Source organism: Ambystoma mexicanum, chromosome 5q (genome assembly GCF_040938575.1).
Source record: "Ambystoma mexicanum isolate Mex_15411 chromosome 5q, UKY_AmexF1_1, whole genome shotgun sequence".
NCBI classification, from domain to species: Eukaryota; Metazoa; Chordata; class Amphibia; order Caudata; family Ambystomatidae; genus Ambystoma; species Ambystoma mexicanum.
The window spans coordinates 987,922,976-987,936,887 of record NC_090933.1 but is presented as its reverse complement, the minus strand read 5'-3'; the positions used below and the strand labels follow the sequence as shown (position 1 = coordinate 987,936,887).

The following is a 13,912-nucleotide window of genomic DNA, read 5'->3' as shown; positions in this document are numbered from 1 at the left end:
CACCTATCCTCCCTGCTTAAAGACAGTCTTTTTGTGATTTCAGTACCAAGATGTTTAGTTCTCAATGATTTTAGTTCTACGCAGAAGAAGACTAGATGTTTCAGAGTTTAATTTGCATTAGCACAGAATCTGCATCTGCTATCCGAGCAGGAAATATTTTTTCTCAGATTTTGTATTTCTTTGGTTTGAAATAGGTTTAGACGGAACTTCAGAAAAATGTATCTGAGGTGCTTACTGGGGAACATTTCCAGGTAGTTTGGCAGTTTATTGAGGGCCTTGGATTCTGGAACAGCCTGCTGCATGCACCGATGTTGTGTAAAGTACCACCCTAAATAGTTTTACCGAAACACAATCTGAATTAGAAATGGAAACCTTTGATATTTTCGTCTATAAAACACACTACGGCATGGCCTTTTGCTGACACAGGGTCAGCAACCATGGGCTATGTGACCAAGAAGCTGAAGGAGAATAGAGAGACACTGGGAGAGTGAAGTGGGGCCCTCTTTATTGCAGACATTAGCTGATGTCGCCCCTGGACCATCGGACAGATCCATGCTGGAAGCGCTACATCACTCAATTGATCGTCTTGATATGGAGAACTGGCTTCAAACTACGGGAAGCACCCCAATTGAGGTACAACTAAGATTTCATTTGAGAAAGTGGGCAGTCCAATAGACACACGCGGCGTGCAGGAAGACAGTTCGGCGCCCCATAGGGGGGAATCTATCAGCTACCTATAATTACGTGCAGGATGGTCTACTTACCCAAACCGGCCCAGTGTATGCAACGACCTCAGCAATAAAAAGGACTATTACTGATTTATTTGGTGACCTTGGTACTAATGATCCGATAAAGAAAAATGAATGCACCAAGCTGAAAGCTGTACTAAACCAACAGATTGACTTAATGTTCCCAAACACATCTACCCCAGTTGGGAATTCCTCTCGACAGAAGCAGATCTGAATCGCACCCTGGAATGTGTAGACGTTCCAAACTTTAATACTGGCAATGTTCATCACCTACAATGATCCACAAAAACTACTGAACTAGGTAGAGGGCCAGGAAGAGAGGAAACAAATGACATAGATTGCTTGCCTTCCGGCTCAAGTGAAGCGTTACTGTAAAAGTGGCCGTGTCGCATAGATGAAACCTTAGCAGTGTTTAAAGATGAAGTCCAGACATTGAAAAATTCACGCCTAAAAAATGATCACCATCTCAATAAGCACTTCACGGCAAACAAAGAGCAGCCGGGGTTGATGTTGGCTGTCAAACAGAATACAATCAAGACTGGAACTCAAAATTGCGATCTGCCTCAAACCACAGGTGATTGAACTAAAAGCGCAATAAAGGAAACATCTACCCTGGTAAATGGCTAACCCGGTGTAGCAAGATTGGTGGAACAAACTACTCTACCACCACAACTAAAGCCCACTTCAGGGTGCTTTAACCCCACATCAATGTCAACAAGAATTGCCACTGCAGATGTAACAAATGTATCTGGGGTCAAAACTCAAAACAGAACTGCCAGCCATGACTCAACCCATAAACAGCCAGTCAAGTAGAGTATTACATCAGAAGTAGTGGCAGGTTGGCATGACTATAAAATCTTATGCAGCATCAAACGTTTTAACCATGGGAAAAAGAATTACTATAAAAGGTCACTAGACCTGACCCATGGGGAAATCCTAGGAGTCTCTGACATATTTTTAAGATCTTTACCATCACCTGAATTTTGTCATACTGCATGCATTGCCGGGGTTGCAATGTAAGGTTCAGAATGACTAACTTGTACCTTCGCTACTGTATAATGTATAATGACACAATGTTGTGTAAGTATCACTTACACGACACATGGCTGGCACCACTAAAGGTAATGTCGGCGCAAAATCTACCAGACAATGTTTATACGTACAACTAATGTGGGTGTAGCACACCTGGCCCACCATTCTTGATGGATTTAAACCAAAGGGACTTGGAGATTTTGCACCGACCTCCCTTGCCTCCAATATTATCAGCAGGGCAAGTATGTATACATGGACAATCAAACTGCTTCAGCTTGAGAACTAAATATCTTATCATGTTAACGCCACCCCGAGTAGGAGGGGAAGAAACTGCGTTGGCTTAGTAACTTACATCCTGAAGAGGCTGAAATATGAAAAGACTACTGAATATTTCTCCTTAAACACTCTTTTAATTGTCAATGTAGAATGGGATAAGGGATAAAAATGGTGCATAGCAAACTTTTACAACTCCCAGGGGGCAAGGGGGTAATGGTATAGATGCCCTACTAGATGAATTGATGGACATAGTAGAAATTATGAGCAACCAAGCTAGCCCCGTGGAAAATATGATGTTTTGTATAGGTGGAGAAATGACTTTGAAAATGGGCAGCTCAATGGGCGACATGGTACAAAGAGACCCGGAAGACTTTGCCTTCAATATTGCTACCCCAGTATTATTAGACTCAACACCTGACAAAAGAGGAAGGAAACTATCAGTGAGTCTCGTGCATACCCAGCTTCAATCGACATATGTATCCTGTGCATGAGCGTGCGATTAAACCACTCAACTTCCCCATTGGTCTTTGGATGGTAGAGTGACGTCTTGTGATGTTCCACTTCACAACCTGGCAAGAATGCCTCCATCACTCTTGAGGTTAACTGAACACTGTATCAATTAAAATCTTCCTAGGAAAACCCTGGGCCTCATAACAAGTTCGGAGGTAGCCTTGCCGGTGAAACTGGCAGGCTGCCGCTTAAATTGCGAATTTTACTGGTGCCTGGCAATGGGCAACTACCGGGGCATTCCGGCCCCGCTCAACCCGGTAATTGCTCATTCCTGGGAGCCGTTAAAAAATGCTCTGCATTCCCATTGAGCCCCATAGGGCATTGACGCCCTTGGTCATCCCCAAATAACCTTCATGACCGACCTCAATACATTTGCACGCACCCGTGACGGAGGTACTATGCGCCCAGCTTTACTCAGAAATTTTCCTTCAACAATCCATTTATCTCTAACTCTGTGAAAAGCCACCAAACCAGGCTCACTTGAACCCTCTCTCCAAATCTTCCCTGTCGGCATCTTCCCACTCCTTTTCTCTTACTGCATCACCACATTTCATAAACACTTCTTCGATTTCCTCCTACTCTCCATCCCCTACCTCTGCCGATTCACCTCATTGCCTTGCCCTCTAAAGGAAATCTGCAAGCATGTTATCCTTTCCCAGAACATGCTTCACCACAAAACCATGCCCTTGCATCGAAATGGCCCACCTTATTATTCTGCAAGACACTCCATCCAGCCCTTTGCTCAGGAACACGCTAACCAGCGGTTTGTAGTATATGCGCACCGTGAACGCTTTTCCCCACAGGGACACTCTGAATGTTCTCACTGCCCACACCGCGCTCAGGGCTTCTCTCTCTGTGGCAGAATATTGGATCTCTGTTCCTTTAATAACCCTGGAGGCAAACACTACTACCTCTCCACTTCCCCATGCTTCTGCATGAGCACCACCCCATGTCCTGTTTCACTGACATCCATCATGATATGTGTCACAATTGGCATCAAAGTTTGCAAGCACAGGCGCCCTGGAATTAGGATTCATAATGTCTTCAAACTCTCTCTGACACTCTTCACACCACACACAAGGTAGTCCCTTCTTGCAGAGCTCTATAATAGCCTTGCATCTATATGTAAAGTGCCTCACAAATATTGAGTAGTACTCAACTAGACCCAAAAATGACATTGCCTCCTGTTTACTATTAGGCGGTTCCCGCTCCACAATCAGCTTGACCAGCTCTCCCCTAGGCTCTAATGCTTTATCGCTAACTGTGAGAGCTAGGTAGTCAATAGACATCATTCTGAATTTACACTTTTCCTTCAGCAGAGTGAGCCCGCTTCCAACAATATCCCCAAAACTTCACTTAGCCTAACATCATGTTCTACAACATCAATATGTCATTTTGAAAATTGCCTCACCCCTGACATTATATAGTTGTGTATCACCCTCTGGAAAAATGCAGCAGCTGATTCTTAAACAAATGGCAAATCGAAAGTGACAAAGGTGGTAGGATATCTAGACTCAGGATGAAGGTTCACTTGGTGATACACTGAGGTAAGTCCAAAGTACTAAATACTTTTGCCCCAGCCTTCATGCTCACCATCTCCCCACTATTGGATAGGGTAAACCTGTCTGCTTCCACTTTGAGATTTAGGCCTCTGCGATCCACACATAATATTACTTGACCACCAGAGATACTCACTCCGATGCTTCCACAGCGTCAATCATTCCTTCACTCTCCCGTTTTTTTAATCTCTTTGGATACCTCCTCTCTCAATCAAATAGGTACTGTTCTTACCCCTTAGATGAATGCAATGATGATACCCTTTCAAACATCCCACCTCATCTCTAAATACTGCCTCAAACCTCCCTTCAGGACACCCCTTCATTTCTTTTTCTAACACAGCCACATGTCACAGAAACTTGGGGTCTACCACAATCCCCATCTCCCTTTGCTCGTACCACCCCAACAGGCTGACACTCTTCTTAGAGACATACACATTCGCTACAGTGAATGTTCCCTTGCATTCTAACTTTGCTCTAAATATTTCAATGTGCATTTCGTGATATCTGCATTAGCTTTAATATTAGGTTGAGAGAGGTTTGCTCCCTTGAACATATCAAACACCATTATCCACAATAGTGAAGTCCGACCACAAATCCACCAGTATGTCCCCTTCTACGCCATTCACCACAACAATCGCGTGTGGGTCCTCACCCCTTTGGGGTCAAGACCCCCCACGCTCACTGACCAGCTCACACCTACAGCTTTCTCCCTTTTATAGTCATCTTCTTCTCCCAGTTCCATGCTTACTTCTATAACCATTCTGCGAGAGAAGGTCTCGCAATGGGCAAAATGCCCTTTCTTCCCACATTTATACTTTGAGACCAGGACAACGCCCCATTACTTGAAAAGTGAAACCGTGCTTCGACAACGGAAGCATCTTTTAATGTTAGATGTTTTGACTTTTTTGTTACCCACACCATCCATGGCAGTGCCTTTCCTCACCTCCTCGTCCTTTTGCACCCCCATTTGGTCCTTCTGAGTCTTTTTCTTAGTCTCAGAGCACACAGCTACAGCAGCAACTTCTCTCTCCTTAGGCTGCAAGTCTCTCTTTTCCAGTTCTTTGACACGTGCCATCATGTGTTCCATCTTCTTGGCAATATCGAGCAACTCTTCAAGACTGGGATCACCTTTACTCATATTTCATCCCTTATCTTGGTCTCCCTTATGTTTAACATGAATTGATCATGAAAAGTCCCATGATAAAGTCCTCAACGCATTTCCCCTTTTCGTGTTCCCATATATCAAAGTAGCATCTCTATGGTATGATGCTTGTTTTCTTTTAAAAACATAAGTACATTTTTTTCATAATGTACTCATAAGCATTCAAAAGCTTCTCTCCTTCTGGTGCCTCACCTACTGCAGTGGCAGATGTCAGATCTGGTAAATCTTTCAGTAGTCTGCGACCCAGACAATGCATCTGAGAGACCATTAATCGCCAGGACGTAATCCTGGAAATCCTCCTTCCGGGTCACCAATTTGGTGGAAGGTTCACCTGGATTTGCCAAGAATTGGGAAGGCAATTGCACATGACGTCTCGGCAGACACTTACCACAGTCAAAAATGGCCTTACAGCCAAATGCAGCTGCTCTGCCCCTGAAATACTTTCAATTCCTTTCAAATTTCCCTAAGCACACACATGCAAAGTACAGTGCCTGTGGCAGTGCCTCTGCACATATTCTCTGTTGTTCCTCTGACACGAGAGACAGAGCCGAATGGAGATGGCTTTGTTAGCTGATTGCTGCGGTAAACAGCTCCAAAACCTTAGAGACGTGCGTGTCACGTTGCTGGGTCCTTTTTTCATGTGCTTTCCACAGCGCCGATCCTTTTCACTGCAGGGATATGCTGCAATACCTGTGCGGTATGGGGCTCCTGGGGCTGAGGCGCTCCTCCTCTTGAAGCACCCACGGTGACGCAGCGTCATAGGTGCTGGCCTCCGTACGGTCCTTACCATCAAGTGCACTGCCAGTAGCACTCCTCTTCCTCCCTCTTCATGGCGAGACCGCTGCATACCAGCACAATGGAGTGTCATGCAAGGGAGTGCAGGAAAATGCCACAGAGCAGTGCGGAGTCACACAGCACAGGTAAGCCGCAGGTAGCACAGCAAAGCTGCACCAAAATCTTCACCTGGGGGCTTGTACACTTTCGCCAGCTCATCACCACTAGGACATAGGAGACCACTAAAACAGGTTCGTTCTCGCAGTTCTGGTTCATTAGCACACACGTATGGTGAGTTACAAGCCCTCAGTTGCCCACTGCTTCTGCTCCCACTTCTTCTCCAACTGCCCCCCTCTCACAACCAACAACACTAAGAACACCCCAACATTCTAAAAGCAAGACTCTCTTTTGGAATGACAACAAGGTTCAACTATATACATGATAAAAAAGCAATGCAATGTTGAAGACATACATGTAAAACCAATAAAGCACAACATAACAACTTCCATTATGAATATGTATTTGTGGTGGTATGTTCCCCTAGAGCTATTCTGCGGTTCATAGCCTTACTCTCAATGTCAAAGATCCTGAGAAGCCCAAGCTAGAAGCATTTGTATCAGCAGCTACCTTTCCTTTCCCACACTTACCTGGGCACCACAACCCAGAACTAAAGCATTTGATCATTACAAGTCAAATTTAAAATGCCTTACCATTGTCCAAGGAATCATCACTTTCTAAAATCACTTTTAGCGGAAGTGAATTCTATGCTTTTGGTCAATGTTTCATGTTGATGTAGTGCAGCCTTAGCAAACTACTATTGTAATTCATAAGTGTTTACATGATTCTGTCAATGACGGGACAATACATGTAACGATTACTTTCTTTATAAATGATTCAAATTATTCACCGTATTTCTATTGTTTTCTTTTGAATCAAGTTAGTCACTATTCTAAATGAATAATTTGATATGATGGCATATTGGGTTATTCTAATGGCATTGTCTGTGCCCTTTTCTATTCTGCAGATTTTTTGAAATACAACTCCTATTTAGCCTGCAGAATCACTAGTGAAGGATCATGGGCGTCATAATCCAGATCATCGTCAGAGCCATAGGTTTGCCTAACCTTGTCCATTGACAAAGAGTACAATGTGATCTCACATCTGTTTGGAAAATGTTGATCCTTAGTTGGTTTGAAATACATGTACTTTTCCTCTATTACCCAGACATGCTTGGTACTCGATTGGTGGAAAAAGACTTTCTATCCTGTTACTTGAGTGCAGATCTGGAGTGCAAGCTGTCCACTCAGCGCCCTGGGCGAAGAGACGAGAAAGAAATCCCATGCATAGGGAGAAGAAGAATACGTCTGATTGGATGTCTCAGCTGATTACTGTCACATAGAGGCACATGCAGTTGAAGATCTTTATCACAACTCAAGACGGTAAGTACACAGGTAAGCTTGAGGTAAGTGCCTACATGCAGAGCCACAGAATGTCTGTATGAGACCATTATTTACTCTCTGTAAGATACGTAAACATTCAGACCTGAGCTGGGTTCCATCACATAAAGGCACCTGTTGTGTAAGGACTGTACCAAATCTCGATGATGGAGTGGAACAGGCACACATCACCCAGTATAGACCAAATACAGTCTCCAACAGTGTTAATCATACACATATCCGATGCACTTTGAGTTCATTGCTGATACTGTTAATGTGTCCAGAATCTTGAATCCCAAAGGTTTAGAAACTCTGAAACAACCACCGCAAAGAGGAAGGAACTCTTCTGCAACTTACCATGAAAAATATTTCTTTGGAATGCCCTGACCTCTGATGGCAATTTTCATACAAGCAAGTATGCAAACCAACATTGAAATGGAATTCAAACAATAACCTGTCAAAAGATGAACATTCAATGACGCCACACTCGTTGGCATGATTGTTTCGTGCACAGAGTTAAGAACATGTTTTAAATGTTGTCATTCACTGCTCAAACCTGTCGTCTGTACCTTGGCCAAATGCTACCTTCTGGTATAATCTTGGGCATAATGTATGGGATGTAGTGCCCCCTGCCATACGTTATAAGGATATTGCAAGACACCGAGGATTTATGTGACCAAATAGAGGAAGGAGGTCACAAACTCTGAGGTGACTTGCAATATCATTTTTACGTATACTAGGTGATATTGTATTCCTTATAATCCATGCACAGACACTTTCGCCCCCTTTGAAACCTGACCTCTTTCGTAAGGTATTGTAAACGATTATCCAGTTGTTGATACACATACTCTATGTAGGATCTGTTTGGATTAAACCAAATTCAAATGCTGTTTCTAATGTGTTGCAGAAACATTGTTGAAGCAGTTTAATAAAATGAATCTTTTGTGGGTGTTTTAAAACTCCAGAAGTGCACAAAATAAACATACTAAGAACAACAGTTCCTTCTCAGTTAATGGCTGTACAGCGTTACATCACGTGATTTGACAAGAAAGGGGTTTGTAAAGATTGTCACAGCTTTTAGTGCTGAAGTGGCAGCTGGAATTCTGACTGTGGTACCTCAAACAGAAGGCGTTGTGACATAAAAACGCAATTGTAATAACTAATTACAGAGCGGTAGAGAATTATTTTCTTATTACAGAACAGTAATGATGTCACAACTAACCTGCAATAAAATTATTAACTTGCATTTCTACTGAAAATGCAGACTGTCATGTATTATAGTTAGACCCATTACAGGAAATGTGCGTCCCTCCCATGGAAACATCTCTAAAAGCCTCATTCCTGCTCTGCAGACATTTGGCTGGTTTTTTGTATCTCTTAGCTTTGTTTTCACTTGTCTCAGTTGCATATCCACCAAACTACTGCAGCCGTTTCTTTATCTTCACACGGCCAGAACTCACTAGCGCCATGTTTATTCTCTCCAACTCTCACAGCGACTACTTATCGACACAGCAGCACACCAAGAATACTTTCTATATGGTCCCGAATCTCTTGCTGCAAAATGCGTTTCCCTTGTGTCTTTTTACATAGGGTTATCTCCAGATAAATGTGCTTTCTTTTGAAGAAATAATAATGTTTCTGTGTATTTGTTGTTCCATTGCATTCTGCTGAGAGTAAACGCCAGTCCTGAAAAGTCTTCAAAGACAATCTTGCAACGCAGAACGGACTGCGAGTACCTGCAGAGGAGACCAATTTAACTCCCTTCCGAATCTCTTCAAATCCTCTAATACATCATGCATAGCCAACTCCTGTCTCCAGGGTGACCCTGCTTCAACTCCTATCACAATATTAAAGTCCCCCATATGCCCGCAAAGAAAATTGTAACTACTCACAGTTTCATATAAACTTCCTACACTAGCGAAGAATACAATCAGAATCATTGCCGATAAACCCTTGTCCTCGCGGTAAAACGTCCTTTCATCGACAGTTGTTATTTCAATGGGTTTTTGAAGAGTATTTTTAACCAAAAAACTCATTGAAATATATATAGGGCTTGGGAAAGCATATATAATGTGTCAGGGGTCAGGAATATTTAAAAAAAAATAAACAATAGGGGATGGGGGATTGGGGTAAACCACCCCAAATATAAAAAGAAATCAATTTCGATGAGTTTTTTCAGGTAAAACATAACCGTAAAAAAACATTGAAAGAACGACCATCGATGAAATGACATAGAACCTTCCTTGCTGTCTTAGGACCATGAAGAAAGTCTTGGCGTCTCCCAACTGTGCAGGAAGTCCCATTCTCCACCCATAGGTACACAAAATCCTGCCCCATTCCAAGCTTGGTACAAAAGCCTATTGCCTCTTACCTGCCTACAAACGTCTGTGCTCCCCCAGCTGTTTATAAACTCCTACCCTTGCTGCCCATAAACTCCCACAGGCTCCATCTTGTGAACAGACCCCTATCATCTCTCACCAGTCACACATCCCTACCATGTCTCACTTGTCCCCAAACCTCTCAGCCATCCTACCCATTTACAAATGCCAATCTTCTTCCAATTTTACACAAACTCTCTCCTTCCTCCATTCCATTCGATTTTCACAATGACTCAACAGGACGACATTTTTCCTTACCTGTCTCCTAGAAGAGATAGTGCTGTTGCAGCACCTGCTGGACATTTTGGAATTGCTTGCCTTGTTTTGGTGAGTTGAATCATTTCTCCATGTCTTCGAATTTTCCTTAGGGTCTGAAGGAATTGGATTCAAGAACAGGATTCTGGCAATCAGTCCATAGAGAACAGTAGCCAGCGTCATCGGAACAACAAAAAAGATGCCAAAGTCTATCAAATATATGGGAGAGTAGAAGCTTCTGGGCACCTTGTAGCCACACTGGACAACAATGGCATCTTTGTATGTGGATGTATTGAGATCAAGCAGGAAAAACCACATCAGGCAGTAGAGAGAGGTAAAGGTCCATACAAAGATGATAATCTTTTTGGCTCTTGAAATAGTACAAAGGAACTGGGCTTTAATGGGGTGACAGATGGCTAAATACCTCTCAATGGTGAAAGCAGTAATTGAACAGGAAGAGGCATTGATGCCCAGGTACTGGAGGTATGTGATGCAGATACACCCTAAATACCCATACACCCAGGACCCATAGATGCTTTCGGTGATGTTAGGCAGGCCAGCAGCCACCAAGACCATCAGATCAGCGATAGCCAGGCTCACGAGGTAGGTGTTGGTTGGCGTTCTCATGTGCTTTGTCCGTAGGACAACCAACACCACCATAATGTTGCCCACTATGCCCAGCCCGCAGATCAAAATCACCAGGAAAATAGTGACCACTTGATATTCCAGACCAATCAATTCTCTGTTCTGGAGCACAGTCTGATTGTTAAGCAATTCGATTTCTGTCCCGTTTTCCATTCTGACTGAGAATAATTGTCTTAAGAATGCAGTCTTTCTTAGTGGGACATTTCCTGATTGTCAGTTCTTCTGCCACCTCACCCACTTAACGTCTTCTTCCTATGACAAAATGAAACAGGTGTGCAGTATAATTAATACTTTTTTTTTAAATCAAAATGATAAAATACACAATGTATGCTAATAACATATGTGACGACTCAGGAATATTGCTTTCAAATTTTTGTTAGTGCTTACTATATTTTTTATCATATCATTTCATCTCAATAGGGTTGTGAAACAGCAATTAAGAAAACACATAAATACTGCCCTCTACATCGGTCACATTCAGCTGCAGCAAAATAAATGTCATTGGTGCATCGCACGCCAGTCTCTCTCTCTCGCCAGGAGTCACATTATGGGGGTCACATTGGCTAGAGCCACCCCAGAAGTTACTAACAGAACTGTAAACCAGAAATAAAGCACAGGTATCCATGAAGTGAGAGAGGAAGGGGTCTATTTTTATGGTTAAAAGTAGAATGAGGCCAGTAGGGACAGAAGCATCACCTTGTGTGGGAACCGGATTGCTATTTGGAGACATACATTGTTGACATGTCTCTTGCAGGAATGTTGCCATCAGACCAAGGGAACACTTTCTATATGTGGGGGGGGGATCGTGAAGAAATTAATCTCAGTGTGACCTTTTCCAAGAAAGAATGACATTTTGAGACAAAATGGTGTGAATTCTTGTCAAAAGAAGCTATTATAAAAACATGTTAATATTGTATTGTTCTAGCATTGTAAACTGGATCTTTTTAAAATTTTACACAGTGAATTTTCAATGATCACTACATGTATAGTCATAACAAGAATATTGCATTATTTATACTGAACAAAGCACATTATCAAAACCTAGAAAACAATATAAATTGTTCTTTTGTTTATGGTCCCAAGATGGGCACTTTGGTAGACTCATATGATTTTCTTTCAAAATAAAATTTTCAGAAAGGGGAAGGGAGCAGCAATAAATGTTCCTAGCTACTTTCAAAGAGCATTTGAAATCATGGAATGACCACAGATCTTTATATTTGACAGATATGCCTGTGATCAAAGGTTTCTATACTTGGAACATGTAAATAATGCACTGTAGAATTGGTGGTCATTTCGCACACACCTTAACTTCAAAGTCTTTGTAAACCTATGAATAATATATACTCATTCGGACAGCCTCAGGATTTGCATGCAAAAATAACATGGCAGTAACATCTGCCATTCTATTGGGGTGGGTCATGTTTTCTCTCCACAATGCTAGTGGCTCACAGAATATTAGAAGAGAAGTGGCTGAGATGGGAAACTCTGTCTCAGGGTGAGGAAACAAGAGCCATGGCACCTGGCCCAGTCATCTATGTGTATGCATATATATATATATACATATATATATATATAGTTATGATGAAACTATGAACCATAGGAAATCCGAAAATTCGATTGTTAATAACTTTTGACTTGGTGAATAGATTTGAATGAAATTTTCTGGCCAAAATGCTTGTCACAGGCCCCCACAGTCTGAAAATGTTGGGAAAGATTTGTTAAAAAATGAAAAGAGTTATTAAGGAATCAGAAAATGCTATTTTCAGCCTAGTCCCTTTCATTTTACTGTAGAGAATAAGTCAAATGTTCGGGAAGCCAAAGCGCAAAAAATGCGTAGACGATTTGGATCCAATAAGAAACAACTTGGGCACAAAGTGTTGACTCAATTTCTAGGACAGTTTTTGGGGTAAAGCAGTTTTAAAAATATTCACTGGGGAAAGGGGTGCCCCTTGAAAAGGGATGGGGAATGCTACCACCCCATCCCCCTCCCACGAAATTCATGACTTGGAAGAAGGCCAGGAAACACTGCAATCACCCATTCTACTTCGGACTGATTCCCAGTGGTCCAATGATTGACAAGTATGTCGAGAGATACCCCCTGAGCCAGCCATATGACCTCAACCAGCCCTAAAGACCAGGTGGGGTATGAATTTACCCCAGCATGGATGAGGAGCCCCAGGTCATAACCAAAGACACTTCTATTGACAGTCTTGATTAAAGCACCAAGAAGCCTTGTTGCGGACATCTTTAGAGACACCACGACACAGTTGCGTTAGACATGAAGCACACATGCCATCCGCAATTTGGGACATAAACATGCACTCGAATACATGAAGAGCACGAGCGTACAGTTCTATAGTTAGAGGACAGACACATATAGATACTGGTATTGCTTGTATTATGTTTGTCACTAGCCAAATGCAGCAATGCAGAAACCGCAAGAAGCAAGAGATCTCGAGCAAAGCTTGGAGATGCTTACATGAAAATAACCCTATGGAACTGCAAGAGCACCTATGGGACCTGACAGAACCAAGTTTGACTAACCTATGGAGAATGTAGTTTAGCATGTACACTGGAGAAACCGCATTATAAGGGTTTAGGAAAATTACAGCAGGCCACCGGCCTCTCAGCAAGAGTCGAGCTGAGCTAAATTCAGGCTGGACAGAGAGAAAGACATCAGGTGAGCCCGGACCTGCAGCCAAGGCCACAAGATACAGATGACATTGTACTCACAAGATGACAAAGGCACCAGCTGCAGTAAATACGAATAGTTCCTCATAATTCAGAGCTGCACAGCTCAAATTTGTGGTCTCCGAACACGTGACCAGCACTGGGAAAGTGAGACGATCTCAGGCTACCAGACAGAAGACTGTAAGAAATAGGCTAAAATATGAGACAAGTGTTGCACCAAGCAAAAGAGCACTATCATAGACTAAGGTGGTATACACAAGTCATTCTTAATATCTTGAAGAGGTACACCGAGAACTGAGAATCTTTGCAGAACCCAGGCCCGGAGACGCCAGCTCTAGCCATCCACAGTTCAGTATCTTAGTGGTGGGTAGCAATGGACAAGAACTAATGGTAAGCCCCCCAAACCGCAACATTTTTGTAGACAGTGATTGGGTATGGACCAGGC

The 13,912-nt window shown here is 42.6% G+C and overlaps 1 protein-coding gene across 2 annotated transcripts in view; it reads right to left on the bottom strand.

Moving 5' to 3' along the window:
- Positions 1-13,912, bottom strand: part of TRHR (thyrotropin releasing hormone receptor) — a 636,504-nt gene that overhangs the window by 413,612 nt on the left and 208,980 nt on the right. For both annotated transcript variants that reach the window (XM_069621508.1, XM_069621509.1), the window contains one exon: positions 10,135-11,028. In XM_069621508.1, the coding sequence (XP_069477609.1) occupies positions 10,135-10,929 (795 nt within the window). In that variant the 5' untranslated portion in view covers positions 10,930-11,028. The remainder of the gene's footprint in view (positions 1-10,134; positions 11,029-13,912) is intronic.